Below are 27474 nucleotides of genomic sequence, written 5' to 3'. Positions count from 1 at the left end.
GGGCGGAAGTCAGACCCGCTGAGTGTGCAAACGGGCGGGAGGAAGGCAGATGCACTCCGACTGCACACTCTTGTCTGGGTGGGAAGCCAGCCCACCCTCCCAGGATGGGCACTGTCTGCGAGGTCTCCCCAGGATCCCAGCATCTCTACACTGCAGCACGTGCCCTCTGACCTAACTCTCCCTGCTCCGGGCTCAGGAAGCCCATCCCACATCCCACCCCTGGGCAACGGAGCCGCAAACTCAAAGCCAGTCCGCCTCTGGGTCATCGTGTGATCCTGGGGAGGTCGGGGCTGGAGAGGTGAAATCTCTCTGGGCCTCAGTTTCCTCATCTGGAAAATGGGTACAAATACCCAACTTGTGTATTAACACCCAGGGAATCCAGGTTCCCGAAGATCCAGGGAAATCAGAGTGAGTGTGCTTAAGGCTTAGCTTGATTCTCCCCCCTAGGCAAGGGAGCTCCACATGGTGAGGCCCCGAGGTGAGGCCCCGAGGCACCCACAGCCCCCGGATGGTCCATATCTTCGCCAAATTCTGCTTACCGAGTAGCGTCTCCAGCGGGCCACCAGGTCGTCCTCGGTTCCCGCCTTCGTGGGGGGCTCCAGGCCCTCCTCGGCCAGCCTCTGGAGGTCCTTCCGGAACTCTCCCAGCTCGGTCTCCAGCTGCCGCCGCTGCTTCTCACAGGCTCCCCTGGACCTGAGCAGGCCCTGCAGCCGGCCCTCCTCCTCCCCACAGAGGACACGCAGCTTCTCCAGAACCCTGCGCATGTCCTCCAGCTCCTCGGCGATCCCGTCTGCACCCAGTGGGGACGTGTTCTGGATGACGCCCACGGCCTGCTCCTCCAGCCGCCTCAAGGATGTCTCAGCCCTCGGAAACTCATCAGCGATGTCCTACGGGGACGGGGGAGCAGGGAGCGGGCAGAGAAACACATGAGCGGGGAGAGAGAGAATCTGCCACATTTCCCAGAGCCCCTGTGAATGTCACGTTAAACGCCCATCCCTAGACTCCCCGCTTAGGGTCCAGGGCGTCTTTCCACGGAGTGCGCTGTCTGCCTTAAATGGGGTTGACTCGCAATGCGACGATAGGGTTCCCTTCCCTTGCCTTTTATACCCATTTGATTAAGTCCAGGAGAAAATCTGTAGGGTGTTTCTGTCTTTAACCCTCTCTGGTGTTTGTTGATCTTCGATTTTAACGAGGACAAAGGCAGCCTCAGAAGTAGGAGGGCAAACAGAGCCTGGTGACCTGTTTGGTTTCATTATATTCATTTGCGTGGTCATCTACGAATTATGAGCGAGCGCTGGCCTGCCATTCACGACAATGACCTCCATTTTCCCTTCAAATACAATGTTCATTCACTTTTAATGAAAAACAAATTTATAGAAACACCTTTCAATCTCTTTTGTTTGAAAGTGCCTTCCAGATATGTTACTTTTTTATCAAAGTGTCGTTGCATGGGGTCAAGTATACAGATCGTAAGCATGACTGTTCTGAGGGTTTTGAGAAACACTCATGCCCGTGTGGTCCACACTGTTCCCAAAATTTCTAATATCCCCAGAGCTTCTAGAACGTCACATATCTGAAGTCACAGACTATATCAGCTTTGGAAACTGGCTTCTTTTAGTAAAATACACTCTAGAGTCTTCCATGTTGTATATAGGAGTACCTCTTTTTTTTAGATTGTGAGATATGTATATATATCTATATATATATATATATATATATCTCCTGTTCCACAACATCTAATACATCTAATACTCCGCTGACTAAAATCTGAGCTGCTTTCAGTTTGGGACTATTACAAATCAGGTCTGGCAAATATTCTCATACTAGTCATGTAACATTTTTTTGGAGTCATTGTTCATTGTGTGTGTGTGTGTGTGTGTGTTTTTAAGAGTCACCTTAAGTACAAACATGAAATAAATGGTACAGGTGCTGGATATCTGCGGCAGAACTTATAATGAGATCCTTGAATTTCTGACGGTGATCCAACACTCCATTTACAGAGGACGTCAGAAGCTCATTCGAGGTCACAGTCATTCAGGAAAGCCAGAACAGACCACGTCTCTCACCACCACAGGCCTGATGCCTGTGCCAGGGTTCCTTACCATGGCATTCTGACACCTGTGGTGGTGGGGGGGTCACTCCCTTGTGGGGGCTGCAGTGTGTAACACAAGATGTATCACAACATCTCTGGCCTCCACCCTCCGGACCAATAGCATCTCTACCCCCAGCCCTAAGCACCATCTCCAGACATCGCTGGGATGTCCCCTATTTGAGACCCACTGGTCCAGAGACCACACTGCCCTGGCCTTGGGTTTCCAAATGCCCTGCTGGCTCAGAGATCTCCAGAAAGCAGCTCCTCCACATGTGGGGGTCTGCATACCCTGGGTTTTGTATCTCCTGTGGCCCCTAGGGCATCCTATTAAAGACATGACAACTGAGACAGAACCCCCGTCCTGGAGCATTTCCTCCGTGGCCCCTCTGATGGAGACACAGCCCAGTTTACCTGCAGCATGGAGAGCCGGTGCTGGGTGGACAGTTTGCAGCTGCGTCCCACACAGCTGCTCACCTTATCCATCACCGCCTTCAGCCACAGCTGGAACTCGTCCACATCTGCCTGGAAACGCTCATGCTCCCGGGTCATCTGCTCCAGCAGATTCACTCTGTCCTGCGGGAGGGGAGGAGAGTCACCCCCTATGAAGTTCCCCTGGGCAGGCTACCCGTGGCCTTCAAGGCCTGCCTGCCTGCTTCCGTGTGTGTGTGTGTGTGTGTGTGTGTTTAGGGGGTGTGAGATGCAGCCAACCTTCTGTCCTTCTGCTGAAGGCAAAGAGGTCCCAGATGCTCTCCTCTACCTTATTAGCAACCAAGAGACTCTTGGTCAAAGCACGTCCTCACTGGGCCTGTCAACTCTACAGCTGGCTTTTTTTGTCTTGCCATGTCCTGGGGGTGGCCCTCAAGACAGGCACGCTGTAACAACTCTTACCACACAAAACCATCACGGGAGCACTCACTGAGGTGCCGGGACTGCTCGAGGAACTTTCATGGGCATTATCATCTCCTTGAGCTCTCCTGATCACCCCAGCAGCTGACATCATCATCATCATCATCATTATTATTATTATTATTATCTTGGCTAGACAGATGGGGAAACTGAGGCACAGAGGGGCACCTCAGAAAGTGCATGCCCAAAGTCACCTGGGTAGGAAAGCGTCAAGGTTCAAACCCAGAAAGCAAGACGGGGCCAGCAGGGTCTGCAGGCATGCTAATAAACAGAGGCTCCCCCCAGGTCCTCCCGGGGACGGTGATGTTGCCGGCATGGGCTGCGGTTACCTCACTTTGCAGACAATCCCACTCTTGTTCTAACCACACGGGGACAAGACGGTGTCCTGAGGGCGGCTGTCATCAGGGAAATAGCAGTGTCCCTGCTGTAAGACCTGTGTGCCCAGGGACTCTCTTTCTCAAACACACCCCTGATCACAGCCCCATTTCTCTAAAGCCCTCCATGGCTCCCCATTGCCCATAGGCCCAGATTTCATGGCCATAGCCTACGGGTCAAGGGCAGGACCCCACGATGTGGCTGTAGCCCTGAGGTCAACACCCTGTGCTCAGGAGCCCCCTGCCCATGACTTAAACCCTGGCTTGCCTCCTGCCTCAGTCTCTCTATCTATACATGTGGTTAGTAACTGTCCCTGCCTCTCTGGGGTGCAGTGGGATTAAATGGGTCAGAGCTCACAGAACCCGGGAACCACACTGGGTGGCTAGTCAGCCCCTAATGCCCGTGAGCCTTTGACTCCTGTCACTTGCTGTCCCCTGTGCTCTTGTCACACCCAGCGGAATGGGAGTGGGCAAGAGAGCCGCTCCGTCTGGATCCACCAACCTTCAGGCCCCACCTCCCCTCTGCCTTGGCCGGCCGCCCCCAGGCTGAATGAGCGGCCTTCCCTCGGTCCTGTGCTTCCCTCCTGGCCTTGTCCACCCTCGTCACCTTCTTGGCGAGCCAAGGGCTCCCTACACACCAGGCTGCCCCGGGCTGACTTCCTCTCCAGGCCCCACGCAGGGGGCTCTGAGAATGAGCACTTCCCTAATGGCAGGAAGAAATCAACATAGCGTATGGCCAGCAGAGGGACGTTTCCAAGAAGAGCCAAGAAGAGCGAAAGAGGGACTTCCTTCTCCTGAGCACTCGCTAAGTGCCTGGAACGGGACACGCGGGATCTTATCTTCCCAACGGAGCCCAGCCCGCCCATTCTGCAGACGTCCAGGCTGATGCTGGAAGGTCATGTAACTCTAGAAGGGCCTTCTAGACAAGATTTAAACGGCCAGTGCCTGACTCCAACATCCTGGCTCCAATCCGGAGGCGGGCAGACTGGATGCTGGATGTCTTCTGGCTTGTCCGCACCGTGGCATCTGGTAGGGCAGTTATGTAAGCGCTAGGCTGCGGCTCACCAGCCGCCAGAGACACACCCGTCAAGCAAGCTTGTATTTCAATAAAACTCAAATGTGGACGCTGGGATATGAATTTTGTAAACATTTGCACATGTCCTGAAAGATTCTGTTTTTTGTCTTCCTCCTTTTAAGCAGGTAAAAGCCATTTTCAACTCGCAGGCCGTACAAACTCAGGAGATGGGGCGGACTGGGCCCACGGGCCCTCGTTTGCTGGCCTCAGGTCCTCCTCGGCCAGGGAGCAGGCAGTGTCCAGGAGGGCACTGACCCTGTCCGAAACGAAGTCAGAAGTTCCCAAATGGCCAGTGTGGACAGACCCATGGATTCAGAAAACTTCCCCGCCCTTTGAGAAAGTTCTCACCAAATCTGGGAATGGGAATAGTAATTCATTTAGACCTTTGCAACAACCAGGGCAGGGAGGAAGAGCTATCCCCATTTTGGAGATAGGGAAAACAAGGCACGGGACCAAGGCCCTCAGTGAAGAGCCGGGAGCCTCCCCGTCACGGACTGAGGCTCGGTGCATCACCAGCAGCGCCCAATGGGCGCCCGAATTCCAAATGTGGACCAAGAGACCGTGACCCGCTCCACACCTCCCCTGCTGGCTCCTCCTTCCCGCGGGATCATGTGCCTCCATCAAAACCCTTCAAGAGCTACCCCGTCCGCAGGAAAGCCTCATTTCTGAAACTGGGTCAGGAATAACAAACAGAGAATAAATGCGGGTTGATGCTTATGGTGACAAGCGTCCCCCCCCTTCCCCGAACGTGCTGGCCAGCGGCCCTGCGGGTGAGCAATGAGGTGCCGGCCAACGCTCGGGGAAGGCAGAGGCAATAAAAGTCTCCGTGATACTGAGCAGGCGCCCAGAGCCCAGCGCGGCCGAGAAGGGCAGGCATCCAGACTTGCTCTGTGCCAGGCAGACGGTCACAGGGCACCATCCAGCCACGGCCGGGCAGGCACCGTTGCTGGACGACAGGGTGACAAATGGGGGCCTGCCTAGCCTTCCCACATCGGACCAAACAATTAAACCATCTGTGGCGGGCGGGGCTGTCAGGAATGTCAAAACCCAACCAATTAACAAGGGCAGCATGGACTGATGTCTGTAGGTCTGTGCCAACGGCTCTGATTCACGGCCAGATGTCAGACGGACACGCCCCCTTCGAGAGCTGTCTGGGGAAGCCGGGGGAGGAAGACGCCGCTGGGTGCCTGGCCCTTTCACAAAACATAATGGGTGGTTAAAAAAAACACCTCGTAGTAAACTAGCAGGACCCCGCTGGCAACCAGCCTGCTCTCTTCTTGACTCCCCAGGGCTGGGGTTGGCCGTGCGTCCCACGGCTCACCTCAGGGCTTGGCCCATGACTCGAGTCCGGGGTCTCCCTCCATGGGTGGTCGCAAAGGCCACAGCCCGGAGTGGCCCCCACAGTGCCTCTGTCGTCCTGTCCTCCTCAACACCGGCGGCTTTGCTAATGAACGCATCGGAAGTCAAACACGGATTTTCAGAGGGTGAAAGCAACGGGCGGCTGACTAGCTTGGGAAAAGCTGAAATGGACCCTTCACTGGGGAAAGGCAGGTGTTAACACAAGAAGGTCTGCTACAGCTGGAGCTGTGCCCCCCAATTCACGTGTTGCAGCCGAATCCCTAAACATGTTGGTATTTGGAGGCGGGTCCGTTGAGATCAGGGTCACTTGAGGCCATGAGGATGGGGCCTCCAGGATGGGATTGGTGCCCTTAGAAGAAGGGACAGCAGAGAGCTTACTGTCCCCCTCTCTGCCATGAGAGCAAGAAGGCAGCTATCTGCAGGCCAAGGAAAGGCCCCTCACCAGGAGCAAAACCTGCCAATGCCTTGATCCTGGACTTCACAGCCTACAAAACTGTGAGAAATGCATCTGTGCTGTGGTGTTGTGTGACGGCAGCCCGAGCAGATGAGGACGATGCTGCATAGGTCCACCCTGAGCACAGGCCTGGATCCCTGGGCATTCTGACCCGGCCTCGTCCTGTCCCTGGGTTAGGAGCGTTTCGGCGGCCTGCCCCGGGGCGGCTTTCTTATCTGCTTTGGGAGAGCCCTTCATGCAAGGAGAAGCCTTTGTCCAACGTCCGCGGCAGGTGCACAGGAGGCATCTGGACCATGAAGGAGACTCAGGGGCCCCAGGATATGGAGTGTTGCCTGCCTTGCTTAGCACAGAGTTCCGGAATGTTCCTGTGGTCTAGGGCTGCAAGGCTGGGGTGTGTCCCGGGGGTTGGTGTCTGTGTGGCGGGGGGCTCTGTCTCATTTCACTAACGAGGACCTTGGGCTTGGAAGTTAAATCTCTAAGGACAGCACCAAAGTTGGATTTGCTCACTAAATTCTGAGTCTTGGGGCACCTGAGTGGCTCAGTCATTAAGCATCTGCCTTCAGCTCAGGTCATGATCCCGGGGTCCTGGGATCAAGTTGCACATTGGGCTCCCTGCTCAGTGGGGAGCCTGCTTCTCCCTCTCCCACTCCCCCTGCTTGTGTTCCCTCTCTCGTTGTGTCTCTCTCTATGACAAATAAATAAATAAAATCTTAAAAAAAAAAAAATTCTCAGTGTTCCGGAGGTCAGGCCCCCTCTGGAATCTGGAAAAAGCTACGGCTCCTGCCCCAGCCAATGCACTCGTGCAAGTCTGCAGAGACCTTCGGTCGGCTCGCAGAGACCGCCCTGGCCCTCCCCAGCCCGCACCTCTGGTCCGCTGCGGCCCACTGTGGGGGAGACAGCAGCTGCCCCCGACCATGGGAACAGAGGAACAGAGCTGCCAAGGCTCTGGTGGCCGGGAAGCGAAAACCCAGCGTCTGCGAGCTTCAGCCAGCAGCTGGAAGCCGAGCTGAATTCACTTCTCCGTGCAGGACCAGGTCACCCTGCAAACATGGGAGCCCCCAAGCTTCTGCTAGACAGACCGTGATAGCTGCTCTCTGCCTCCTGGACACCGCGGGAAGCACGGTGCTCCCTCCCTGAACGGTGCTCCCTCCTCAGGGGTTCCAAATCTCCCACTCGCTGTTGCCTGCCACTTTCTCCGCGTGACCCTGAAGGTCACCTGAAGGGTGCAGGGTGAGGACCTGAGGCACCGCTGGGGGTAGAGCCTAGCTGGAGCGTCACCTAGAACCTTCTGGGTCTTTCTAGAGGGACAGTGGGGACTGCCACTTGGGTTTTTTGTTTGTTTGTTTGTTTGTTTAAGTCTGCAGCACAGGCCCAGGCAAACCTGCTCTATCTACCACGGAGAAGGCTGGAAGGACCCGGTGAGGCCAAAGACATGAAGAGACTCAGAAAAGACAGACGTCGCCAAGAAGAATCGTGCTTTCTATGATCTTTCGGATCCAGTGAGGGGGAGGGCCCCCGAAGGGACCATGAGGATCTCTGAGGTGATCATTTCCACATGTGGACTGGTGCTCACCCGGGGTCCCTGGCACACCCCCTCCACACACACGCACACATGCGTACACACACACAAACACACCCCCATGCCTAACGTTCCATTTCCTGTCCTCTGCCTGCCTCGGAGGCTGTCTGCTGAGTGACAGCAGCACCTGTTTCCTGTAAAGTCACAAGGAGGAGGCCCCTGGGGCTGGTGCCTTCTCTGCCGGGGCCCCAGGGCAGACCTGGAGAGTCACTGCCCTTGCTGCTCAGGACTTGGGGAGAGCCAACTGGCCTCACATATGAGAACCAGGCTCCCTGACTGCCTGGCCCGCCTGTCCATTCTGTCCCCGGCACAGCTGCCCTTCTGTCCCTTCCCTCCGGGGGCCTTGGGAATCCTGTGCCTCCAGGCTGAAGGGCGGGGCTCTCATTCACTCTGTAAACAGCTTCTGGCCCCCGCTGTGTCCCAGGCTCCACTGTGGTAGTGGTCGTGGTCCCTATTTACTCTCACTGCTATTGCAAGCAGAGCAGAGGTGTCCTTCCTGCTAGGAGGCCGCCTGCCAGTTTGCAAAGGGCTCACCTGAAACGCATTCAGTCCTCAGCCCGGCTGCTTATAGGATGAGCTGCCCCGAGCCACGCAGCTGGGAAGCAGCAGAGCCTGGAGGGAACCCAGGTCCCTTCCCAAGCATTCGGGGACGGGAGTCCTGTTCTTGCTACGATTTTCCGGGATTCCTGTCCGTTATAGGACTGCTGTCCTTAAATTGTGATCAGAAAGGACCCAGCAATATGGCAGGCTAGAAAACCTGAATACCTCCCCAGGACCGACAGCCCAAAATGCTGCATACAATTTAACAAAGCGTTGTTTAAACGCAGACCCGTGTGTGCACACACCAAGGGAAGAGACATCACGTGGACCCCAAGCAAAAACTGTAGATTGTTAAACCCACGGGTGTGCTTGGGGTTAGTGCAAAGGCTGGAAGAGGAAGTAGGACTTTGGGCCCAGAGGAGGCGGAGGCAAATGCCAAATGTCAGAACCCTTAAGGGTGAACCAAAAAAATCTCCCCACACGCAAAATACAAGAAAGAAGTCTGGGTTTCCTCTTGGGCTCTGGGATAAAAATAAAACCAAACAAATAGAAACAAACAAACAAACAAAAAACAATCAGCTTTCAGAGTATGGATCCAGGAGCCTCTGGAATATTTTTGGCTTGGGGTTCAAGTTTGGAAACAGGAACTCCCCAGCGAACACATGGACACGGAACAGAGGAATCACGCAGGTGAATTCCCACGGGAGCCTGGCTGGGGCACACACAGGCCACTTAGGGGCCAGGCCCCAGCCACGGGGGTTCTGCAGACAGAGTCCCGCTTGGGGTGAGCTCACGGCTCCAAACCACAAAGTCCCCAAGGAAATGATCTGCCCTCTCAGGAGACCCAACGCACAGCAGCGTCAGGCTCTGGAACCTCAGCTACCCGAACAGCGAGATGGCGACTGCGAACTGTATGCAGTGAGAACGCTGACAGATGGAGCCCCGATCCGGAAGGAGGGCAACATTCACACGATGACAGAAAGAACAGTGGAGATCACAAAACAAAATTACAATTTCTTTTAAAAATACCAATTGAAATCAGTAATTCAATGGACTGGTTAAAAATCAAGAATATATGGGCCCATTGGACCCTGCTCGCAGGGCGTCTGCTTGACATTCTCTCTCTCTCTCCCTCTGCCCCTCCCCCTGCTTGCATGCTCTCAATCAATCAATCAATCAAATCTGTACTAAAAAGAGGGCAAGGATATAGCAATGTGTGGGGGTGGGGGCAAAGAATGTGCAGAAGGATTGAGGGGGAAGGTCGGGAGAGCAGAGGAGGGAGGGCTGGAGGGAGGGGGGATGGAGGGAGAGGAGAGAAGGCGGGCAGAGGGCAGCATCACTGCGTCAGTCCGAGCACAGGGGTAAGCACCACATGTGTGCACAGCCCCTGGCAGCCCCAGGTGTCCCGAAGGCACAGGAGAGGCTGGCGGGAGGGTGGAGGTGGGCGGTGACCGGATGGAAGGCAGGTATGTGGTCGTCAGGGGGTAGGTGGGTGAGTGCGTGGCATGGGCAGGGGGTAACAGGTAGACAGGGAGCGAGTGGGTGGTGGGCAGCGGAGAGTGAGTGGCAGTGGCTGATCCCCGGTGGGGCCCTGCGCGGATGGAGAGGCGGGGATTATGGAACATGAGCTTGGCTAGGCTGGTGGGAGACACTGAGCGGAGAAGTGAGTCAACAGACGGCCAGGAGGGCGCCTATTCAGAGCGAAGGCTGGGGGGCGGGGCAAGCGGCAGGGGGGCGCGGGGTGGGCGCAGGGGCTGGTCGCTGCAGGGCGGGGGGCCAGTGGATGAGTGGGTGTTGGGAGGCCGCACCTCAGACAGTGAGTACAGGACATCCAGGGTGGGGGGGGCGGACACGCAGGGAGCGAGTGCTTAGCTGTGTGGGTAAAGGGCAGGGGTGAACGACGCAGGGGCGAAGCTGGAGCCCGCCACACCTCACGCACCTGGGCTTTGGCCTTCACCGCCCCGTACTCAGCCTTCATCCTCTTCTGGGCCTCTTCGTCCACGCTGGGGTCCCCGATCCTGCAGAACAGGGAGCCCGCCTCCTCCAGCAGCCGGTCCAGGAGCACGGCCTGGTTGCCCACGTTGTGCAGCAGCACCTGGGCATGGCTCAGCTGCCACTGCTTCTCCTTCAGGCCCACCTGCAGCTCCACGGGGGCCTCCAGCGCCACGGTCATCTTCTGGAACCAGCGGTAGAACTCATCGCGAGCCCGCAGGTACTCGCTCCAGTGGAGCCACACCCACTCGATGCGGCTGCGGACAGAGCGGGGGAGGCGGTGACCTGCCGCATCCAATACCGTCCGGAGTGCGGGAGTATCGGGGGGGCAGGGCACTGGGGGCCTGCATGTGCGTTCAGAGGGGCCTCGAACTGGCTGCATCTCCCTGACTCCTCACCCGCCTCAGTGTCCCCATCTGTAACATGGAGATGGTCTCATCTATCCAGCATCTATCCAACATCGAACTATGGAATTCTAAGTGAAGGGGCTTGCAAAGCCCACAGCACAGGGCCAAGTCACCCCAGCCACTCACCAGTCTGGTTTCATAAAGATGGAGCGGTCGCTGTTAGCTCTCATGTACCGGGGGCCTACCGTGCCTTGCCCTTGACATTTGTTACCCTCTTCTCTCTTCTCAACCACCTTCAAGGATCACTTGATTACACCCTTATCCAGGGGAGGAGCCTGGCGCTCAGAGAGGTCAAGTAACTTTCCCAAGACCACATAGCAAGTCACCACAGCAGAACAAGGGGCAATCTCAGGTCTGTCTAATCCCCCATCCCTCATTGGCTCCCAGTTCTAGGCGGACAATCTAGGCTAAATTGCTATCAAGTTAATTTTCACTCTGCCATTCTGCTGAAGGACGAACACACGGCAAGTCTGCTAAGAACTAACTGTTGGCAAAACACGACTGGCTCCTACTATCTATTATCATCATTAAGCTTGATTATAATTAGAAAGAGGTAGGCAGCACTGGCCCAAATCCCCAGAGAACACCCTGTTCCCTGCAATCCCAGGACTGGAGAAATGTCCCCTGGGCAGAGGACCCCAGGACAGTGCAGTGATGGACAAGGAGGGTCCCCAGCAGGGTCCCCAGCCACCCTACCTGTGACAGTGAATCATGTAAGTGACCGTCTCCTCCCACTGGGCTTTGATGTCCTTCAGCTGGGCCAGGACTGGGGGCTTCTGGTCCTCATGGCAGCACGCCAGGAGGGTCTCAGCCGCCTGCAGTACAAGGTCCACCTTCACACGTCCCTCCGGCTCCAGCTGGCACAGTTTCTGTCATGGACACAAAAGCCAGGTTCCAGGGGTGAGACAAAGAAAGTACAAGTGGACAGAACCTTGGCAAGACACTGGCATGACGGCAAGAGCCAGGCCTTGGAGGTCAGCGGGGCTGGGTTCTCACCATAGCCCCTGCCTCCTTCTCCCGTGACCGTGGGCAGCCAGCTAGCGGCCCTGAGGTCGGAAGCAGGGAGCCACGGAGCTGACCGCGCCCCCGCAGAGCTGTCGGATGGCGTCATAAGTTCCTTCCCTTTCCCACTTGGCCATTTCCAGCTCTGTGAGCTCAGACAAGCGACATTCGCGCCCGGGAACCCAGGCCTTGGTTTTCTCATTTGTAAAATGGGGTCATTTATAGTAACTAGCTCCCCAATTTTTCTTTCATTGTTGTTTTTCAGTATAAAATGAGAAAACGCAAGGTCCATGTCACGGTGTGTGGGGCTGTGAGAATCTCTCTCAGGTCTACTGGCGGGGGTGGGCTTGACCAACGGCTCTCAGCTGCTCCCTCCAGGGACCAAGCAGGAACACCAAAGCAAACTCCTCTGATGGGTGCCTGGTCCGGGAGGCCCCGCGGCCTGACGAGGCTCCCTTAGACCCACACCACAGTCCCGGACACTCCCTGATCCCCCGGACTGGGGGGTCGGACCTCCGTCAGACTGACCTTGCCCCTCCCAGCCTGATGGGGCTCCCAACTCATTTTCTCTCATAAATGTTTCCCTATCAAACATACTGAGATTTTTAAAAAAATTTTAATTTAAATTCAATTTAATTACCATAGAATGTATTATTCTTAGTTTCAGAAGTAGAGTTTAGTGATTTGTCAGTTGCATAGAACACCCAGGGCTCCTTCCATCGCGTGCCCTCCTCAATGCCCATCACCCAGTTACCCAGCCCCGCCCCCAGCAACCCTCAGTTTGTTTCCTATGATTAAGAGTCTCTCATGGTTTGTCTCCCTCTCTGATTTCATCTCATTTTACTTTTCCTTCCCTTCCCCTATGTTCACCTGTTTTGTTTCTTAAATTCCACATATCAGTGAAATCATGTGGTATTTGTCTTTCTGTGACTTATTTTGCTTAGCCTAATATCCTCTGGTTCCATCCATAATGTTGCAAATGGCAAGATTTTATTTCTTTTGATGGCTGCATAGTATTCCATTGAATATATATACCACATCTTCTTTATCCATCCATCTGTCCATGGACATCAGGGCTCTTTCCATAGTTTGGCTATTGTGGACATTGCTGTTATAAACACTGGGGGGCACGTGCCCCTTTGGATCATTATGTTTGTATCCTTTGGATAAAAACCTCGTAGTGCAATTGCTGGGTCATAGGGTAGTTCTGTTTTTGACTTTTTGAGGAACCTCCATGCTGTTTTCCAGAGTGGCTGCACCAGCTTGGCATTCCCACCAAAAGTGTAGGAGGGTTCCCCTTTCTCCTCATCCTCGCCAACACCTGTCATTTCCTGACTTGTTAATTTTAGCCATTCTAACTGGTGTGAGGTGGTATCTCACTGTGGTTTTGATCTGTATTTCCCTGATACTGTGATGTTGAGCACATGGTTTTTTTCATGTGTCTGTTGGCCATTTGCATGTCTTCTTTGGAGAATAGTCTGGGCAAGTGTGCTGGCCGTTTCTGGACTGGATTTTTTGTTTTTTTGAATGTTGAGTTTGATAAGTTCTTTTTAGATTTTGGATATTAGCCCTTTTTCTGATAAGACATTTGCAAATATCTTCTGCTATTCTGTAGGCTGCCTTCTAGTCTTGCTATTTCCTTTGCTGTGCAGAAGGTTTTTATCTTGATGAAGTCCCAATCGTTCAGTTTTGCCTTTGTTTCTCTTGCCTTCGGAGACGTGTCTAGCAAGAACTTACTGTGGCTGAGGTCGAAGAGGTTGCTGCCTGTGTTCTGCTCTTGAATTTTGATGGATTTCTGTCTCACATTGAGGTCCTTCATCCATTTTGAGTCTATTTTTGTGTGTGGTGTAAGGAAATGGTCCAGTTTCATTCTTCTGCATGTGGCTGTCCAATTTTCCCAACATCATTTGTTGAAGACACTGTCTTTTTTCCATCGGACATTCTTCCCTGCTTTGTCGAAGATGAGTTGACCACAGACTTGAGGGTCCATTTCTGGGCTCTCTATTCTGTTCCACTGATCTTTGTGTCTGTTTTTGTGCCAGTACCATGCTGTCTTGATGATTACAACTTTGTGATAGAGCTTGAAGTCTAGAATTGTGATGCCGCCAACTTCGGTTTCTTTTTCAACATCACTTTCACTCTTTGGGGTCTTTCTGATTCCATACACATTGTAGGATTGTTTGTTCCAGCTCTGTGAAAAATGTCAATAGTATTTCGGTAGGGATTGATTGCATTGAACATGTAGATTGCTTTGGGAAGCACAGACATTTAATGTTTGTTCTTCCAGTCCATGAGCATGGAATGTTTTTCTACTTCTTTGTGTCTCCCTCAATTTCTTTTGTGAGTGTTCTATAGTTTTCTGAATATAGACCCTTTACTTCTTTGGTTAGGTTTATTCCTAGGTATCTTATGGTTTTTGATGTAGTTGTAAATGGGGTCAATTCCCTGATTTCTGTTTCTTTTGCTTCATTGTTCATATATAGAAATGCAGCTGACTTGTGTGCACCGATTTTATATCCCGTCACTTTGCTGAATTCCTGCAGCAGCTCTAGCAATTTTTTGCTGGAGGCTTTCAGGTTTTCTACATAGAGAATCATGTGATCTGCCAAGACAGACAAGAGTGATTTCTTCTTTGCCAATTTGGGCACCTTTTGTTTCTTTCTGCTCCCCGATGCTGAGGCCAGGATTCCCAGTACTAAACCATCTTGAGCTTTTATCTCACCTTGGCCTTGGCCTCCTGGAGGACCGAGACTAACACACCACGTGTAGCAGTTAGCCTGCCTTTGGTTAACAGCAGGTCGTCTCCTTACTGACGGGCGTTATTTACTTCTTTGGCCACTAAAGTGTGGTCTCTGTAATAAAAGTGCAACTGGATTCCAATTCCAAAGCCACTCCCTCCTACCTGCGTGACTTTCATCACTGTACTTAAGACTCTCCAGGCCTGTAAAATGCGAGCCTGATGCCATCCAGGGTCATGGTCACCCTCCCTGATGCAGGGAGAGCCGCGGGCACACCGTCACCTGGCCATGCTCCACTGTCAGCTACCAACTGTCCACTGTTAGCTCTGACTGTTCCCACCTTTGATCCTGTTCGGTGACAGCACGTTTGCTTACCGCTCAAGCTTTGTTGTCGCACCTGCCTCCCTGGCGACTGGCTGCCAGCCTTCTCGGCATGAAGCCCCAGGGGGCTGGCTTTCTGGGACCCTTCTCTGTGACGGGCACTGGGACCGGGTGAGGGAAACCAGATGTCACTTCACTGATGGCTGTGTGCCCCCAGGCAGGTCAACGGATCATTCTGGGCCTCCCTTTCACACCCTGAGATAGTGACAACAATCCCCACTTGGTCTACCTCATAGGGTTAGGCCATTAATCTAAACAAATACAGTTACTTAAAACATTACTGGGTTAATATACTTTGTAAAAGGTTGAGATATGATGTAAGGCCTTTTCCAGCACGTGCAAATGGGCAGTGGTGCCAGCCCTTGTCACCTCCTAGGAGAATGGTTGCCTTTTCCAGCACGTGCAAATGGGCAGTGGTGCCAGCCCTTGTCACCTCCTAGGAGAATGGTTACCAGTTACGGTGATGACGATGGTAGAGGCCTGTCCTCCTCCCTGTATTTTCAAAGAGTGACATTAAACAAGCTCCTTCCTCAGGCTCTCTGTGGTCTGTGAGCATCGGGGCGGGTGGTACAGGCAGCGTGGAGAACAGGGAGCTACCCCAAGAGGGGAAAAGAGGTTTTGTTTGCTTTGGGGCCTGGCCAAGCAGGGGGATACAGCAGGACCCCAAAGAACCCTACAGAGCTGCTGGGTCCCTCTCAGTATCAGGCTGTGATGTGGAAGACAAAGACCCCCTAGAAGTTAGCATGGACTAAAGATCTGGGGGCCCCTGCGGAATGTTCTGGGCTGAGGGAGATTACCCACCCCCTGCACAGACCTTGTCATTCTACTCAGGAGAAGGGGTCCCGCAGTGAAGCTCAGGATGAATTTCTTGTCATCTCAGAGATCTAATTTGATGAAGGACCCGAAATTTCTGACCCCCAGTGTTGAGGAGTAGACGGAATGCCCACACCCTGAGCTCACAAGAGGGGTGCCCCGGCAATGGCAGTTTCATAGGCAAGGGCGCTGGGAACCCACAGAAACCTGGAGCCTTGCGGGACAGTTCTCCACAGCAGTGGGAGTGGCCTCCTCATACCTGCCCCCCAAATGAGGCTCTGTCAGAATCTGGCTCTATAAACCCAAGGGGCCAGTGGCTGGGGGGTAAGACGCTGAGCTCAGTCTCACCCCCAGAGAGAGAGCACCAACCAGGCCTGGAAAGTCCCCAGGAAACAACGGCCCCTTTCCCACAACCTAGTGTCCTGACAGTGTGACCTCCTGTAGGCCTCTGGCCCTTTGCTCTCCTGCCTCCTCTGCTCGGAGAGGTGCAGGCTGGATGGAGGGGACACGGCAGCCCTCTCAAATCTCTGCCCTTTGTTAGGGAGGGAGTCTGAGGTTTCCCTACCATACAGGGGAGAGCTGGCCAGGCCCAAAGGCAGACAGAATGCCAGCCCCTCCTGGCCCAAAGCACAAACATCTGTCCCCAAATCAAAATATCAACCAGTCGGGTAGTTGCCGTCAGCCTGGGGCCGGGAGGCTGGGCCTAAGCTTTTAAGAAGCCAATTCCACCTTCCTTCACTGCTGTCAGGACAACGCTCTCTGGCTGGTGGGAAGCTCTTTTACAGCTGATCAAAGGCAAGATCCAGGAGTGCTTGGCAGGAGGCGCTGGCCAGCTGGGAAGGGGCACTCGACCTGCAGCTACAGAATGATCCTGCTTAAGGAGCCAGTGAGAGTCACAGTCTGGTGGGGGCTGGATGGCGCGAAAACTTCAGGGGAGAGGAGAACAACCAGATCAGGAAAGCTGGAGGAACAGGGTCAGTCTGGGCTTTCACCTACGCAGCCAGGATGAGACAGGAACCGTGCTGGGTACTATGCTTAGTGCTATGCTGGGCACTGTGTGCAGTACTGTGTTGGGTACAGACTTGGACACTGAGCTGAGTATTATGCCAGGCACTGCAGTGGGTAATATACTGGGCATTGTGCTGGGCACTGTGCTGGGTAGTATGCTCAGTGCTATGCTGGGTACTAAGTTGGGCACTATGGTGGGTACTGTGCTCACTACTGTGTTGAGTACTATGCTGGGTACTATGTGTAGTACTGTGCTGGGTATTACGCTGGGCATATGCTAGGCACTGTGTTGAGCACTATGCTTGGTACTGAGTTGAGCACTGTGCTGGGTATTATGCTGGGTGCTATGCTGGGTACGATGGTAGGTACTATATTGGGTACTATTCTCAGTACTCTGCTGGGTACTGTGTTGGGTCCTGGGGTCCAGGATGAACCAATATAGCCCAGGGCTTGCAGGGTGTGGTGGGGTCTGCAGCCAAGAGCACAGAGGACTGTAAATGAGCCACAGACACAACAAGGTCATGACCAGAGTTCCAAGGAGGGACGTGGGGAAACCCAAGGAGGCTTTATGAGGAGGTGGCACTGGCGCCAGCTCTTAGTGACATGCAAGCTTCTGCGACGGGGGCTTGAGCAGAAGTAGAGGAGCACGAGGTGTTCAGGCACAGTGCGTCCAGCACTTGGAAGCCAAGTCCTAGGGAATGAAGCCTGTTTCTGACCACAGCTGGGCAGGGGGGTCTGGAAGCCAGCCAGGAAGCAGCCCAGCAGAGGCGTGGCCCCAGAGCAGGGCCACGGAGGCTGGGAACCAGAGGGCAAAGAGACGAGATGCCGGGCACCAGGAGACCAGCTCCTGGAGGCTCGGGCACAGGCAGGGAGGGTCAGCACGCGCCCATTCCTGCATCGAAACCACGAGAAACTACCTCACCCACCGGCCCAGCTCTGCCAGGGGGCCTGCACTTGGCCAAGGGCCCCAGTAAGCCATTTGCCTCCCTGTTCCCTCCACCCCACCTCCACCCCAACACTCTTAAGCTCCAGGTGTTCCAGAAACTCTCCCAAGGCACCACGGCCACGCAAGGATTCGAACCTCAGCCTGCCAGAGCCCTAGTTCCCAGAGTGACACTCTCCAGTCTCCCTTCCCAGAAGGCTTCCACCACCCTGGGGGTCCTAGAGCTGCACGAGGGGGAGAGGACCCTCCCTGCACTTTGCAGGAGGGCATGAGACTCACTGCTGGCCACAGAGCTATGAGGTGTCACAGCTGGATTGGAACTTACACCCTGGCCCCTCCAGAAAATGATGTGGGGGGGCCCACAAGGGAGACCCCGAGATCCCAGAGAGAGGTCCCAGGGACTGGGGAGGTGGTAAAGTCCCTAGCAGCTCCCTTCCCCGGATGGCAGGAGAGAAATGTTTTCTTTCTTATTGCGAAATTGGTTTTGAAATGTCAGAGCCCAGAACAAAGCATGCCTGAGCCCCGTGGGAGAGCCGGTGGTGGAGGACCCAGGACACGACCCCTCCCCCTAGGCTCCAGGGGTGGGCACAGGCTCTTCCTCAGGACGACCCCCTCCTCGGCTTACCACCCCCACCTCACACCACCAGAGGGTGATGACCTGCCGGTATACGGGTGCCAGGTCCAAAGGGATGGGTAGTACCCTGACACAGCGGGTACATACAGGGCTGTAGTGTTCCAGGACGGAGAGCATCAGGAGCTGGGCTGCGGGTGGAGAGGCGGGGGTGGGGAGGAGGTGCTTCATTTCACAAGCACACCCACACCCACACTCAGTAAAGGGTGTTCCAAGTAGAGGCAAGAGCACAGGCCAGAGGCCTGCTGAGTGGACATCTAGGCTGTCTGCCAACAGGAGAGGACATGTGCTTGCTCGGGCTGATGGCTGGAGCAGCTGAGGCCGGAAAGCAGGGTCCAGTAGGCAAGAGCAGACTTGGACACCAGGTGAAGTCTGGGTTTTCTTTGGTGGGCAACAGGGAGCCATGGAAGGTTTTAGAGGAGGAGAATCCCATCATAACATCAGGACACCCTGTGTGGCGTGGATTCTGGGCACACCTGTCCCCCTTTAGGTCTTGGGCCCTGGGGTAAGGTGGACCTCGCCTGCCTCCACTGCCCCAGGCCCCTGTATGGGGATGGCCAGTGACGCTCAGGACTCATGCCTGGGTTCAAGCCCCGACGAGGTCAGTTTCCGGAGTTTTGGCTCATCACTGTGTCCAGGAATCACATGTTGCTACTGACAAGTGGGCACAGTAAAACAGCATTCACAGGGCTTTTGTAAAATAAACGTGAAAGCGGAGAGCGCTGCCCGGAGGAAGTGACAGGCGGTGAATGAAGGTCGCACCCCAATGAAGGTCGCACCCCCGCTCTCAGGGATCTGGGAGGACGGATCACTGGACACGTGCCTCCTGGTGGCAATCGCAATGCTGCTGATGAGGAAAGCCAATCTGACACGGGAAGGGGCTTCGGGCTGCCAGCTCCCCTCCAGTGGGGGACTCCTTCAATCCTGGACCCTCCGAATTTCCAAACCACCATCCCCCCTGTTGCGGAAGAGACATCCAAGCCCCCCCGGCTTGGTGCTCCAGACTGTCCCCTACTGACCCCCTAGCCACCTCTCTGGCCCCATCCCCTGCTTCTGCCTGACACTCGGTGCTGTCCTAACACTAGCCCTGTTAGGGCTCCGAGTGTGTGCTTCGGGCTCTGCTCACCTCCAGGCCTTTCTTACTTGTTCCCTCTGCCTGGAGCCCCCTCCTCCCCACCCTCACCCCTGCAGTCCCCCACTCGACTACCTCCTCTGTACTGGAGCTTCAGCAGTAAAGTTGCTTGTCCCCAGAGAATGCTCTTGATCTCCCAGGCTGGGAGACACAACCTCCCTGGGGTTCTTCAAGAGCTCTGGGTTCTCCGCTCACTTCACTGTCCAATTGGGAAGCATTTGATCATAGGACATTTGATCACCTGGGAGTCCCAAGGCCATGGTCTGAGGCCTGCCACAGGGGAAGCTAGTGAAAAAATGTGACTCAAAAGGCCAGGTCTCTGGTCCACCAGAGTCAGGCACTGAAGGTATGAGAAGCACCATTCTGAGATAATTAGCGCCATCCCTTTCTAGAAGGGAAGTAGATGGAGGCCCAACAGGGTCAAATGACTGGCTGGTGCTCACACAACCAAGCAAGAAGGCGAGCTGGGATTTGAACCCAAGATGTCCAGACTCCATAGCCTGGCCTCACTCAAATCCAGTGAGCTGTTCTATGGGAAGAATGTCGGAGGAACCAGAACGCCCTGCTTTCTGCCCTGCCGGGCACGTTTTATTGTGAATAGCATCTCTGGTCATCAGAGGAGCACATGACGCTCTAGGGAAGCAGAAAGCTCATCTGACAAGGACTCAGAAGATTCGAATTCCAGGAGAGAATGTCCCACCCAGAGACGGTTCCAATGTGGACGAATCACATGACCTAGGCCTCAGTTTCCCCATATGTAACTGAGGCTCCTCCTTCACAATGTTGTGTTGAACCTTAAATGATCAGCCTTACAAAGGTGATATAAATTTCTTCATTTCAACCATCCATTTCTAAAAAGAGCATTAGATATTTTCAGAAAGATGCACCAAATCAATAAGACTGCATGAAAAAAAGAAAGCAACCCAGGACAGTGGGTGTGGGGTCAGCTGGACTTCGAGCCTGGTCGGGAGATCGGTTTGTGTCAGAGAAGGTCAGCTGCCCTTAAGAGTGACCATTGTTAGGTGACAAGTTAGAATTGCAGAATATTCCGATGGAGGTGACCTGAGAGACGTGTCTGTCACGGCTTTGCTCAGAGATGGGAAACTGAGGCCCAGAGAGGGAGAGGGACTTGACTAAGGTCACACAGCACATTAGCATCAGCATAGAGAGTCTAACTCAGGTCTCTGATTCATGCTGATGTTCCTGCCTTGTCCGCAGGCCCGGAGCAGATGCCCGTGGATGGGGGCAGCACAGTGCCAGGCCAGGCCCCGGGCACCAGCACTTCTAGTAGGCACAGCACCACAGACCCTGAGCCCTGCCTTGTGGGGAGCAAGGCCAGACCCTGGCCCTGGGGTCATTTCTCGCTGGGCAGAACCACCCTCCTGAAGGCCGATCTGGACCCACCCAGACCTGGAAGGGACGTCTGGCTCAGGGACTCAGGGAAGCGGGAGGATACTAGAGACCCATCTGGCCGCATGGAGCCTCTGCCGGTGCAGAAGAACCAGACGGCCACTGAGAGAGCATGGTCCCAGGACCAGCAGCAATTGCGTCACCCGGATCATGTTAGCAATACCGTTGGTGGGGAGGGGGGCCCGGGGGGGGGGGCTGCCCTGACCTCCCAGATCAGAATCGACACTCCAACCCAAATCCCTGGGAGATTCCAACACATCCAAGTTTGAGACACACCCCTGCCATTTATCAGCCCGGAAACCTGAGGTCTGAAGGGGGAGGGACCCAGCCAAGGCCATGGGGCCACGGAAGCCACGGCCTCTGCATACCTCGGTCTCCCGCAGCCTGGCCTCCAGGGCCGCCCGGGGCCCCTGGGTGTTGTCGTTGACCTGCAGTCGCTCCTGCACGGCCTTCATCCACTTGAGGGCGTCCTCCACGCTCCTGTCGAAGCCCTCCTGGGGCGGCTGAGTCATGGCACCTGTGGGGGCTGAAGGCAGGACGACATGAGATCAGGCCAGCGGGTGAGAACGTCGGGTAGTATTGGTGGGGTGGAACCAACACTGGGGACAGACCCGCAGCCCACCAGCGCCCCTCCTGGTGCTCCCACTCGGCTGCACAGTCCTCCAAAGGACCACAGAGGAGACGGGGTCTCTCCTATGGGAGAGCGGGCCCTGGGCGCCGGACTGGCAGACGTCCTCCCCAGCCTCTCGGCGTCCCTGCCTCCCGCTCACCCTAGCTGGGGACTCAGGACCAACCCTCTTCTGTCTCTGTGGGTTGAAGCCCCTCCAAAGGAGAATCCCACAACACATACAGTCTGAGATGTCCATGACACATAATGGAATCATGATCTCAATGGATCGAGTAGTCTCACCCTGAGAAATAGTTTTTGGCATCACGCAAGCTGAGGTCAGCCCCAGAATCCCACCTGATTATTACCGTCTCAGGGCTGGGGACGGGCCCCATCCGCCAGGGGTCTTGTTGCTAGCTCTCCACGAACTTGGGTCCATGGGGGACAGTCACCGGTGTTTTTCCGCTGAGCCGCAGACACCTAGCTTGTGGTGGCCACGGACATTCAACTGACCCACCTGCTCTGCCGCCTTAACGGAAGCCCGAAAGCCTGGATCCCGGAGCTAAAGCAGCCCTCCCTACGGTGCCCTCCATTCCCTCACCCTTACCTTTCAGCGGCAGACACCAGGGCTCAGATTTTCACTGTAACTTTCCTAAAATCCCACTAAACCCAGGCAAAACTATTCTGTATTCCAGCTCTAGTTGTCTGCTTATGCCACGATAACCGACTTCAGATTAAAGTTATTTATATCTGCATCTTACGTGAAGGGATTGTGTGTAGCTTATCCCCAACCTCCCATAACGCCTTGCACAGAGTCAGCCCTCTGCCAATGTTGAGACGGCCCAGAACTGGTATAAAGTTTAAGGCGCCGAAAAATGAATGTAGCATTGGTTAAAATGGCAAATGAAGCAAAACTGGAAAAACCCAAATGCCCAGCAGTGGGCATTAGTGAAGGGATGCAGGGTTCCCCGCCTTTCAGGATATTATGCAGCCCACGAAAAGTACGCTTAAAATGAATGGATGATGGAGAATTCTTACACTATAACACCAAAACATTAAGCAAAAATGTATGTTTAGTAGTTACAACACTACCAAACAGAGCCACAAAAAACTAAGCTCCTGGGGAAAGGTTAGGCAGTCAGGTCACGACGGGTCCACGTGACTGACTGCGTGGCCCACAGTGGCTGAAGCCACATCCCACGTGACCTCAGGCCTCTCTTTTCCTGGCACAGTGTCCTTGGAGGCTGCTCGGGTAGAGACTGTTGGCCTGTGGATGGTGGAAACATAGAGTTGGAAGCTTCGGTTTCCTTATTTTTCCACAGGCACTTTGGGAATTTTCTAGAAAGAGCAACCACCCCTTTAAAAATAAAAATTAAAAAAACAAAACAAAACAAAAAAAAACAACGGTTTCTTCACAAGGTTGAACTGTGTGTTGGCTCTGTCCTCTTGATCATCAGCTTGTGGTCCAACAAGCCTTGACAGAGGGCCTGAGGCTCTGAGCTCCCACCCAGGGCCGGCACAGGCTGGGCTGTGTCCCCAGCGTGCAGGGGACGGGCCTTCGCCGCCGAAGCAGGCGGTCCGCAAGGGGGATCTGGGCCCGCAGTTAGGAGCTCAGCGTCCCATCCTGTTGTTTTCCTTTCAGAACTGTTTTGATTTTTTTTTTTTCTAACAATTTTAATAAGTTCCCTGAAGCCACTCCCTGTCTTTGAATGCTCTGTTTGTAAAGCACAGTAGAATGTGTGGGCGCTTAAATTGGTTCATTGTGTCTTTAATCTCCCGTCTAGTGTGGGACTTGATTGGCTTCCAGAAAGCTCAGCTTTTACGTAACTTTACAAAGCAAGGCAGGGGAGGGGCAGAAAGGAGTCTCCCAGAGTTTCTGGGGGCAGGACTGCTGGCAAGAACTTCATTTCTTCATTGCCACACGGCCCGAGAGAGGCTTGGGAGAGCCCTTCTGGCGGCAAATGCCCAGGGCCTGTAAGGCAGGGTGATTTGGAGACCCCGATGTACATTGCACGTTACACGTTGTACGATGTACATTACATGGGACACCTGGGGTGCAGCGGGGTACGGCGGGGCTCAGGTAGGCCTCAGACCCCTGGATCGGCCTCCACGGAGGGATTTCATGAGGCTGGGCTCGGGGAGCCCCAGGCAGAGTTGAGGAGACCGGGGCATCTTAGCCTGTTTTGCAACCATTTCGTTCCCCATGACACGCACGGGAACTCAACACAAGCTTGCAGCGAGGCCTGTCTCAAGAAGCTCACAGGAGAGGGACGCCTGGGTGGCTCGCTCGGTGAGGCGTCTGCCTTTGGCTCGGGTCATGATCTCAGGGTTCTAGGACTGAGCCCCACGTCCGGCTCCTCGCTCAGCAGGGAGTCTGCTTCTCCCTCCCACCCCCCCACCCTGCCCCTGTTGTGCTCACGGCTCTCTCTCTCTCTCAAGTAAACAAATTCCTTTTAAAAAATTAAAACAGCTCATGGGAGAGAAGCAGCACAGTGAGCACGCATGTGGGCTGCAGACGAATGTGCTCGGGCCGGTGTGGGGGTGGTTTGAGGGAAGCGGGGGGACAGCTCCCAACTTCCAGAGCTTTCTCTGAATAAAGGCTTGAAATGCCAACAATAGAGTGCAAAGAATTACAAAGAAAACCAATCGCCTGAAAACACAGTTATCAGGGGCCCTGGGTGGGCTCAGTCTGTTGAAGGTCAGACTCTTAGTTTCGGGTCAGGTCACCATCTCAGGGTCCTGAGATCAAGCCCCACGTAGGGCTCTGCTCTCAGAGGGGAACCTGCTTCAGGTTCTCTCTCTCCTCTCCTTCTGCCCCCTTCCTGTGCTAGCTCGCTAAATAAATAAATAGATAAGTAAATAAAATCTTTAAAAAAAACACCCCATAGTTATCGAAAGACGAAATCGATGAGATATACATGCATAAACACACAATTTTTTATTAACACATTAAATCACAAGAGCTAACAATGGGGCTTCGCTACACGACTATTTCTGAGCTTCGGGCAGGTGACCCTGGCCAGGGAGGGTAGAGAGGGGAAGCCGTCACAGGGGTGGGCGGAGGCTGGGGGTTAGGGCCGAAAGGGGCAGGGGCAGGAGGACCCCTGAGGGAAGGCTATGGGAGCAAGCACGGGGCTGGTCCGTAGGAGGAGAGAGAGTGAAAGGAAACGGTCCCAGTTTCCAGCCTCCTGTGTGGTTACCACAAATGATGGCAGGAAGAGAAATGACATTTTGACCTTGACGACAGACAAGCCAGGCCAGGGCACAGGCATAAAGCCGAGGCAGGACAGATCAGGGGCTCAGCTGGAACCCGGGTCAAAACCCCTAAGTGTGAGAGGCTCACATGTTAGTAGGAGGCTGGCAGGACTTGTGGGATCAAAACGGGGGGGGGGGGGAGCTGAACTAGAGCTTGAGGAGGGAGGCTCAGGGCAAAGTGAGGGCCCAAACGCAGTTGAGTGTGTGCCGTGGCAGAGGGTGCTGGAAACGAGATGTAGCCCAAAGGGAAGAGAAAGGCACGAACAGGGCTGCCTACACTGCGCCAGGCACTTGGCCCAGGGCACCCCCCCCCCGACCTGAGAGGGAGGTGACACAGGGGGTGGCCGACTCATGCTGCCCCATGGCGGGAGTTCAGCCCAACCTCCCCCTGTCCACCAGCACCTTCCTCGTAGGATGTCGTGGGGCCTCCTCAGGAAAGCAGGTGCTCCAAGGCCAGTGCTGCCCCCCACACTTCTCCCCTCGCAGGTAAGAACACTGGGACTAGGACGTCAGGGCGGCTCAGCCGTTTAAGTGTCTGCCTTGGGCTCAGGTCATGATTTCGGGGCCCCGGGATGGAGCCCCACATCAGGCTCCTTGCTCAGCGGGGAGCCTGCTTCCCCCTCTGCCTGCCGCTCCCCCTGCTTGTGTGCTCGCTCGCTCTCTCTCCCTCTCTCTCTGACAAATAAATAGAATCTTTGGGGAAAAACAAGAACAAAGAAACGCAGAGACCAGACACACAGACCCACGGCTTCAGACTTGAGAGCTCAACCTCATTCTGTGAGTCAAATCCACTCAGTCCAGCGGCAAACCTCTGGGGCCAGCGGACGCAGGGGTGCGGGAGCCAAGAAGCCGTGAGGAGACCAGAGGGAGCCGGGAGATCGGCCACCTTCTCCACGCAACTGGAGCCACTGAGCAGCAGGGACTGAGCACTGCAGCAACAAAACCACTGACTCTGACTACTGACGGCCCGCCGGGGCTCAAAGCCCGTCTCCTGACAGTCGGTGCACAGACCCTCCCTCCCCTTCCCAGGACCCGCAGAGCTGAGGTGGTATGGTGCAGGTCCCTCCTGGCTCTGCGGTGCCACCAGACTCCCTAAGGAACAGGCTGGGACAGTCCCCTGCTGAGTCCCTCCAACGCCTCCTCTGGGAACGTGCACACACTGTAACACGTGCCATTTGGGGATCTGGCAGCTGTCGCCACGCTGCTAAGGACCTCGCCCAATTCCAATGGGGAACGCGGTACCCCAGGACACCCAACCCCTCCCGGGCAGAGAGAGGGGCAAAGCCAGGTTCACAGAGTGGCTGTCATGGGGCTGATTATTGGTTCCAATTTACAAAGATGGAAACAGACCCAGGAAGGTAAATGAGCCTGTCCCAAGGGGCGGACGCAGGGTTGAGGATAATAATTGCGATAGGCAACAAGGGTCTGGCGTTGTGTGTGTGCCTAACTCGAGGACGAAGAACTTACGGCTATTAACTCATTTATCCTACAAAGCCCCAGTGAGAGACTCGGCATTACCCCTACATTATTGCTGAGAAAATTAAGGATCCGTGATACTAAGAATGTCACCCGAAGTCGGAGGGACGTTAAGTAGAAGCTGCGGGACTTGAACTCAGGTTGGCCTGCGTCCAAAGCCTTTGCTCTTAAACACCACAGTTCTACGAAGCTTCCATGCCTTTGTCCGTGGCCCCCCTGCTGCCCAACCCCAGTGAGGGCTGCCCATGGAGTGCGGGGAACCCGCGGATCCTCTCTGATGAACATCAAAGTTCCAAGAAGGCTCCTCCAGGGGGAAATCTGGGCCTCTGCTCAGAGATCTGGCCCTTGCGGCAGGCAGCCACAGTCCTGCAGTGCGGGGCCACTGGCATTCGTTCTGGAACCCAGAAGCCTTCAGCACACAGACTTCAGTAACCCCTGGACCCGTGGCAGACCCTATGGAGAGTGACAGCCCGCTGTGCCTGCCCTGCCAGCCCGGCCAGTGCCCCCCACCACACGCTGACCCTGAGCCCGGGGAACGGGGCGCGCGCCCCTTCCGTGACTCGCCCAGCTTCCCCGTGACTCATTCCTGCCCGGCCACAGTTTCCATCCTTACTCATTCCCGCTGCTCTCATGGATGCAGATGGAATTTCAGGCAGCTGGTTTGAATCCCAAAGTTTATTTCAAGTGGATTCTGGGAATGCATTCTTTTGTTTACGTGCGGCGATGATGATGATGTGGCCAGGCCAGCGTTCAGAGTGTCGTTCAGAGCACCAGGACGTTCCTGGGGCAGTTCTCTCACGCCCAGCATGCCCAGAAGGTGATTCTGAGAGCAAAGCATGAAAAGCGGGGACAGAGTCTGGCACCACCTTATTTCATCTTTTAACAGCCTCTAAGGGCCTGAATCCAGAGCCGGGACAATCGCTGGGCTCTGTCCCATCTCAGAGGGAAGGACAGGCTCAGAGAAGCTAAGGGACAGCCCCAAAGCCACACAGACGACAGGCCACCGCAACCTACCCTCTGCCCACTGCATTTGCTGATACCAAAACCCCCTCATCCTACCAGGCTTGTGGGGTCCACTTTACAATTCCAGCCCAGAGGGGACCGGCCAGTGAGGGCTTTCACAACGAGGGCTCTGAGAATGATTTTCGAACAGCCCCCGTGATGGATAAACGGCCGCTGGCAGTGAACACTGTTCTCCGGCCCAGCTCCTGCCCCAGACTCTGATTCTGAAACAGCGTTTCCCAGTCCTCTCAATCAACTGAAGCCAAGCTCTCCGTCAAAAGGCACAGCCACAATTTCT

At 54.9% G+C, this 27474-nt stretch overlaps 1 protein-coding gene across 2 annotated transcripts in view; it reads right to left on the bottom strand.

Annotated features, from left to right (window-relative positions):
• SYNE3 (spectrin repeat containing nuclear envelope family member 3) overlaps positions 1 to 27474 on the bottom strand; it is an 84908-nt gene that overhangs the window by 31955 nt on the left and 25479 nt on the right. For both annotated transcript variants that reach the window (XM_044230134.1, XM_044230135.1), the window contains exons 2-6: positions 21205 to 21362; positions 11475 to 11647; positions 10319 to 10628; positions 2504 to 2665; positions 540 to 887 (exon numbers count right to left, since the gene is read on the bottom strand). In XM_044230134.1, coding sequence (XP_044086069.1) covers positions 540 to 887; positions 2504 to 2665; positions 10319 to 10628; positions 11475 to 11647; positions 21205 to 21348 — 1137 coding nt within the window. In that variant the 5' untranslated portion in view covers positions 21349 to 21362. The remainder of the gene's footprint in view (positions 1 to 539; positions 888 to 2503; positions 2666 to 10318; positions 10629 to 11474; positions 11648 to 21204; positions 21363 to 27474) is intronic.

Source organism: Neovison vison, chromosome 13 (genome assembly GCF_020171115.1).
Source record: "Neovison vison isolate M4711 chromosome 13, ASM_NN_V1, whole genome shotgun sequence".
In the NCBI taxonomy this organism is placed as follows: domain Eukaryota; kingdom Metazoa; phylum Chordata; class Mammalia; order Carnivora; family Mustelidae; genus Neogale; species Neogale vison.
This window is presented reverse-complemented; position numbering and strand designations above follow the sequence as displayed.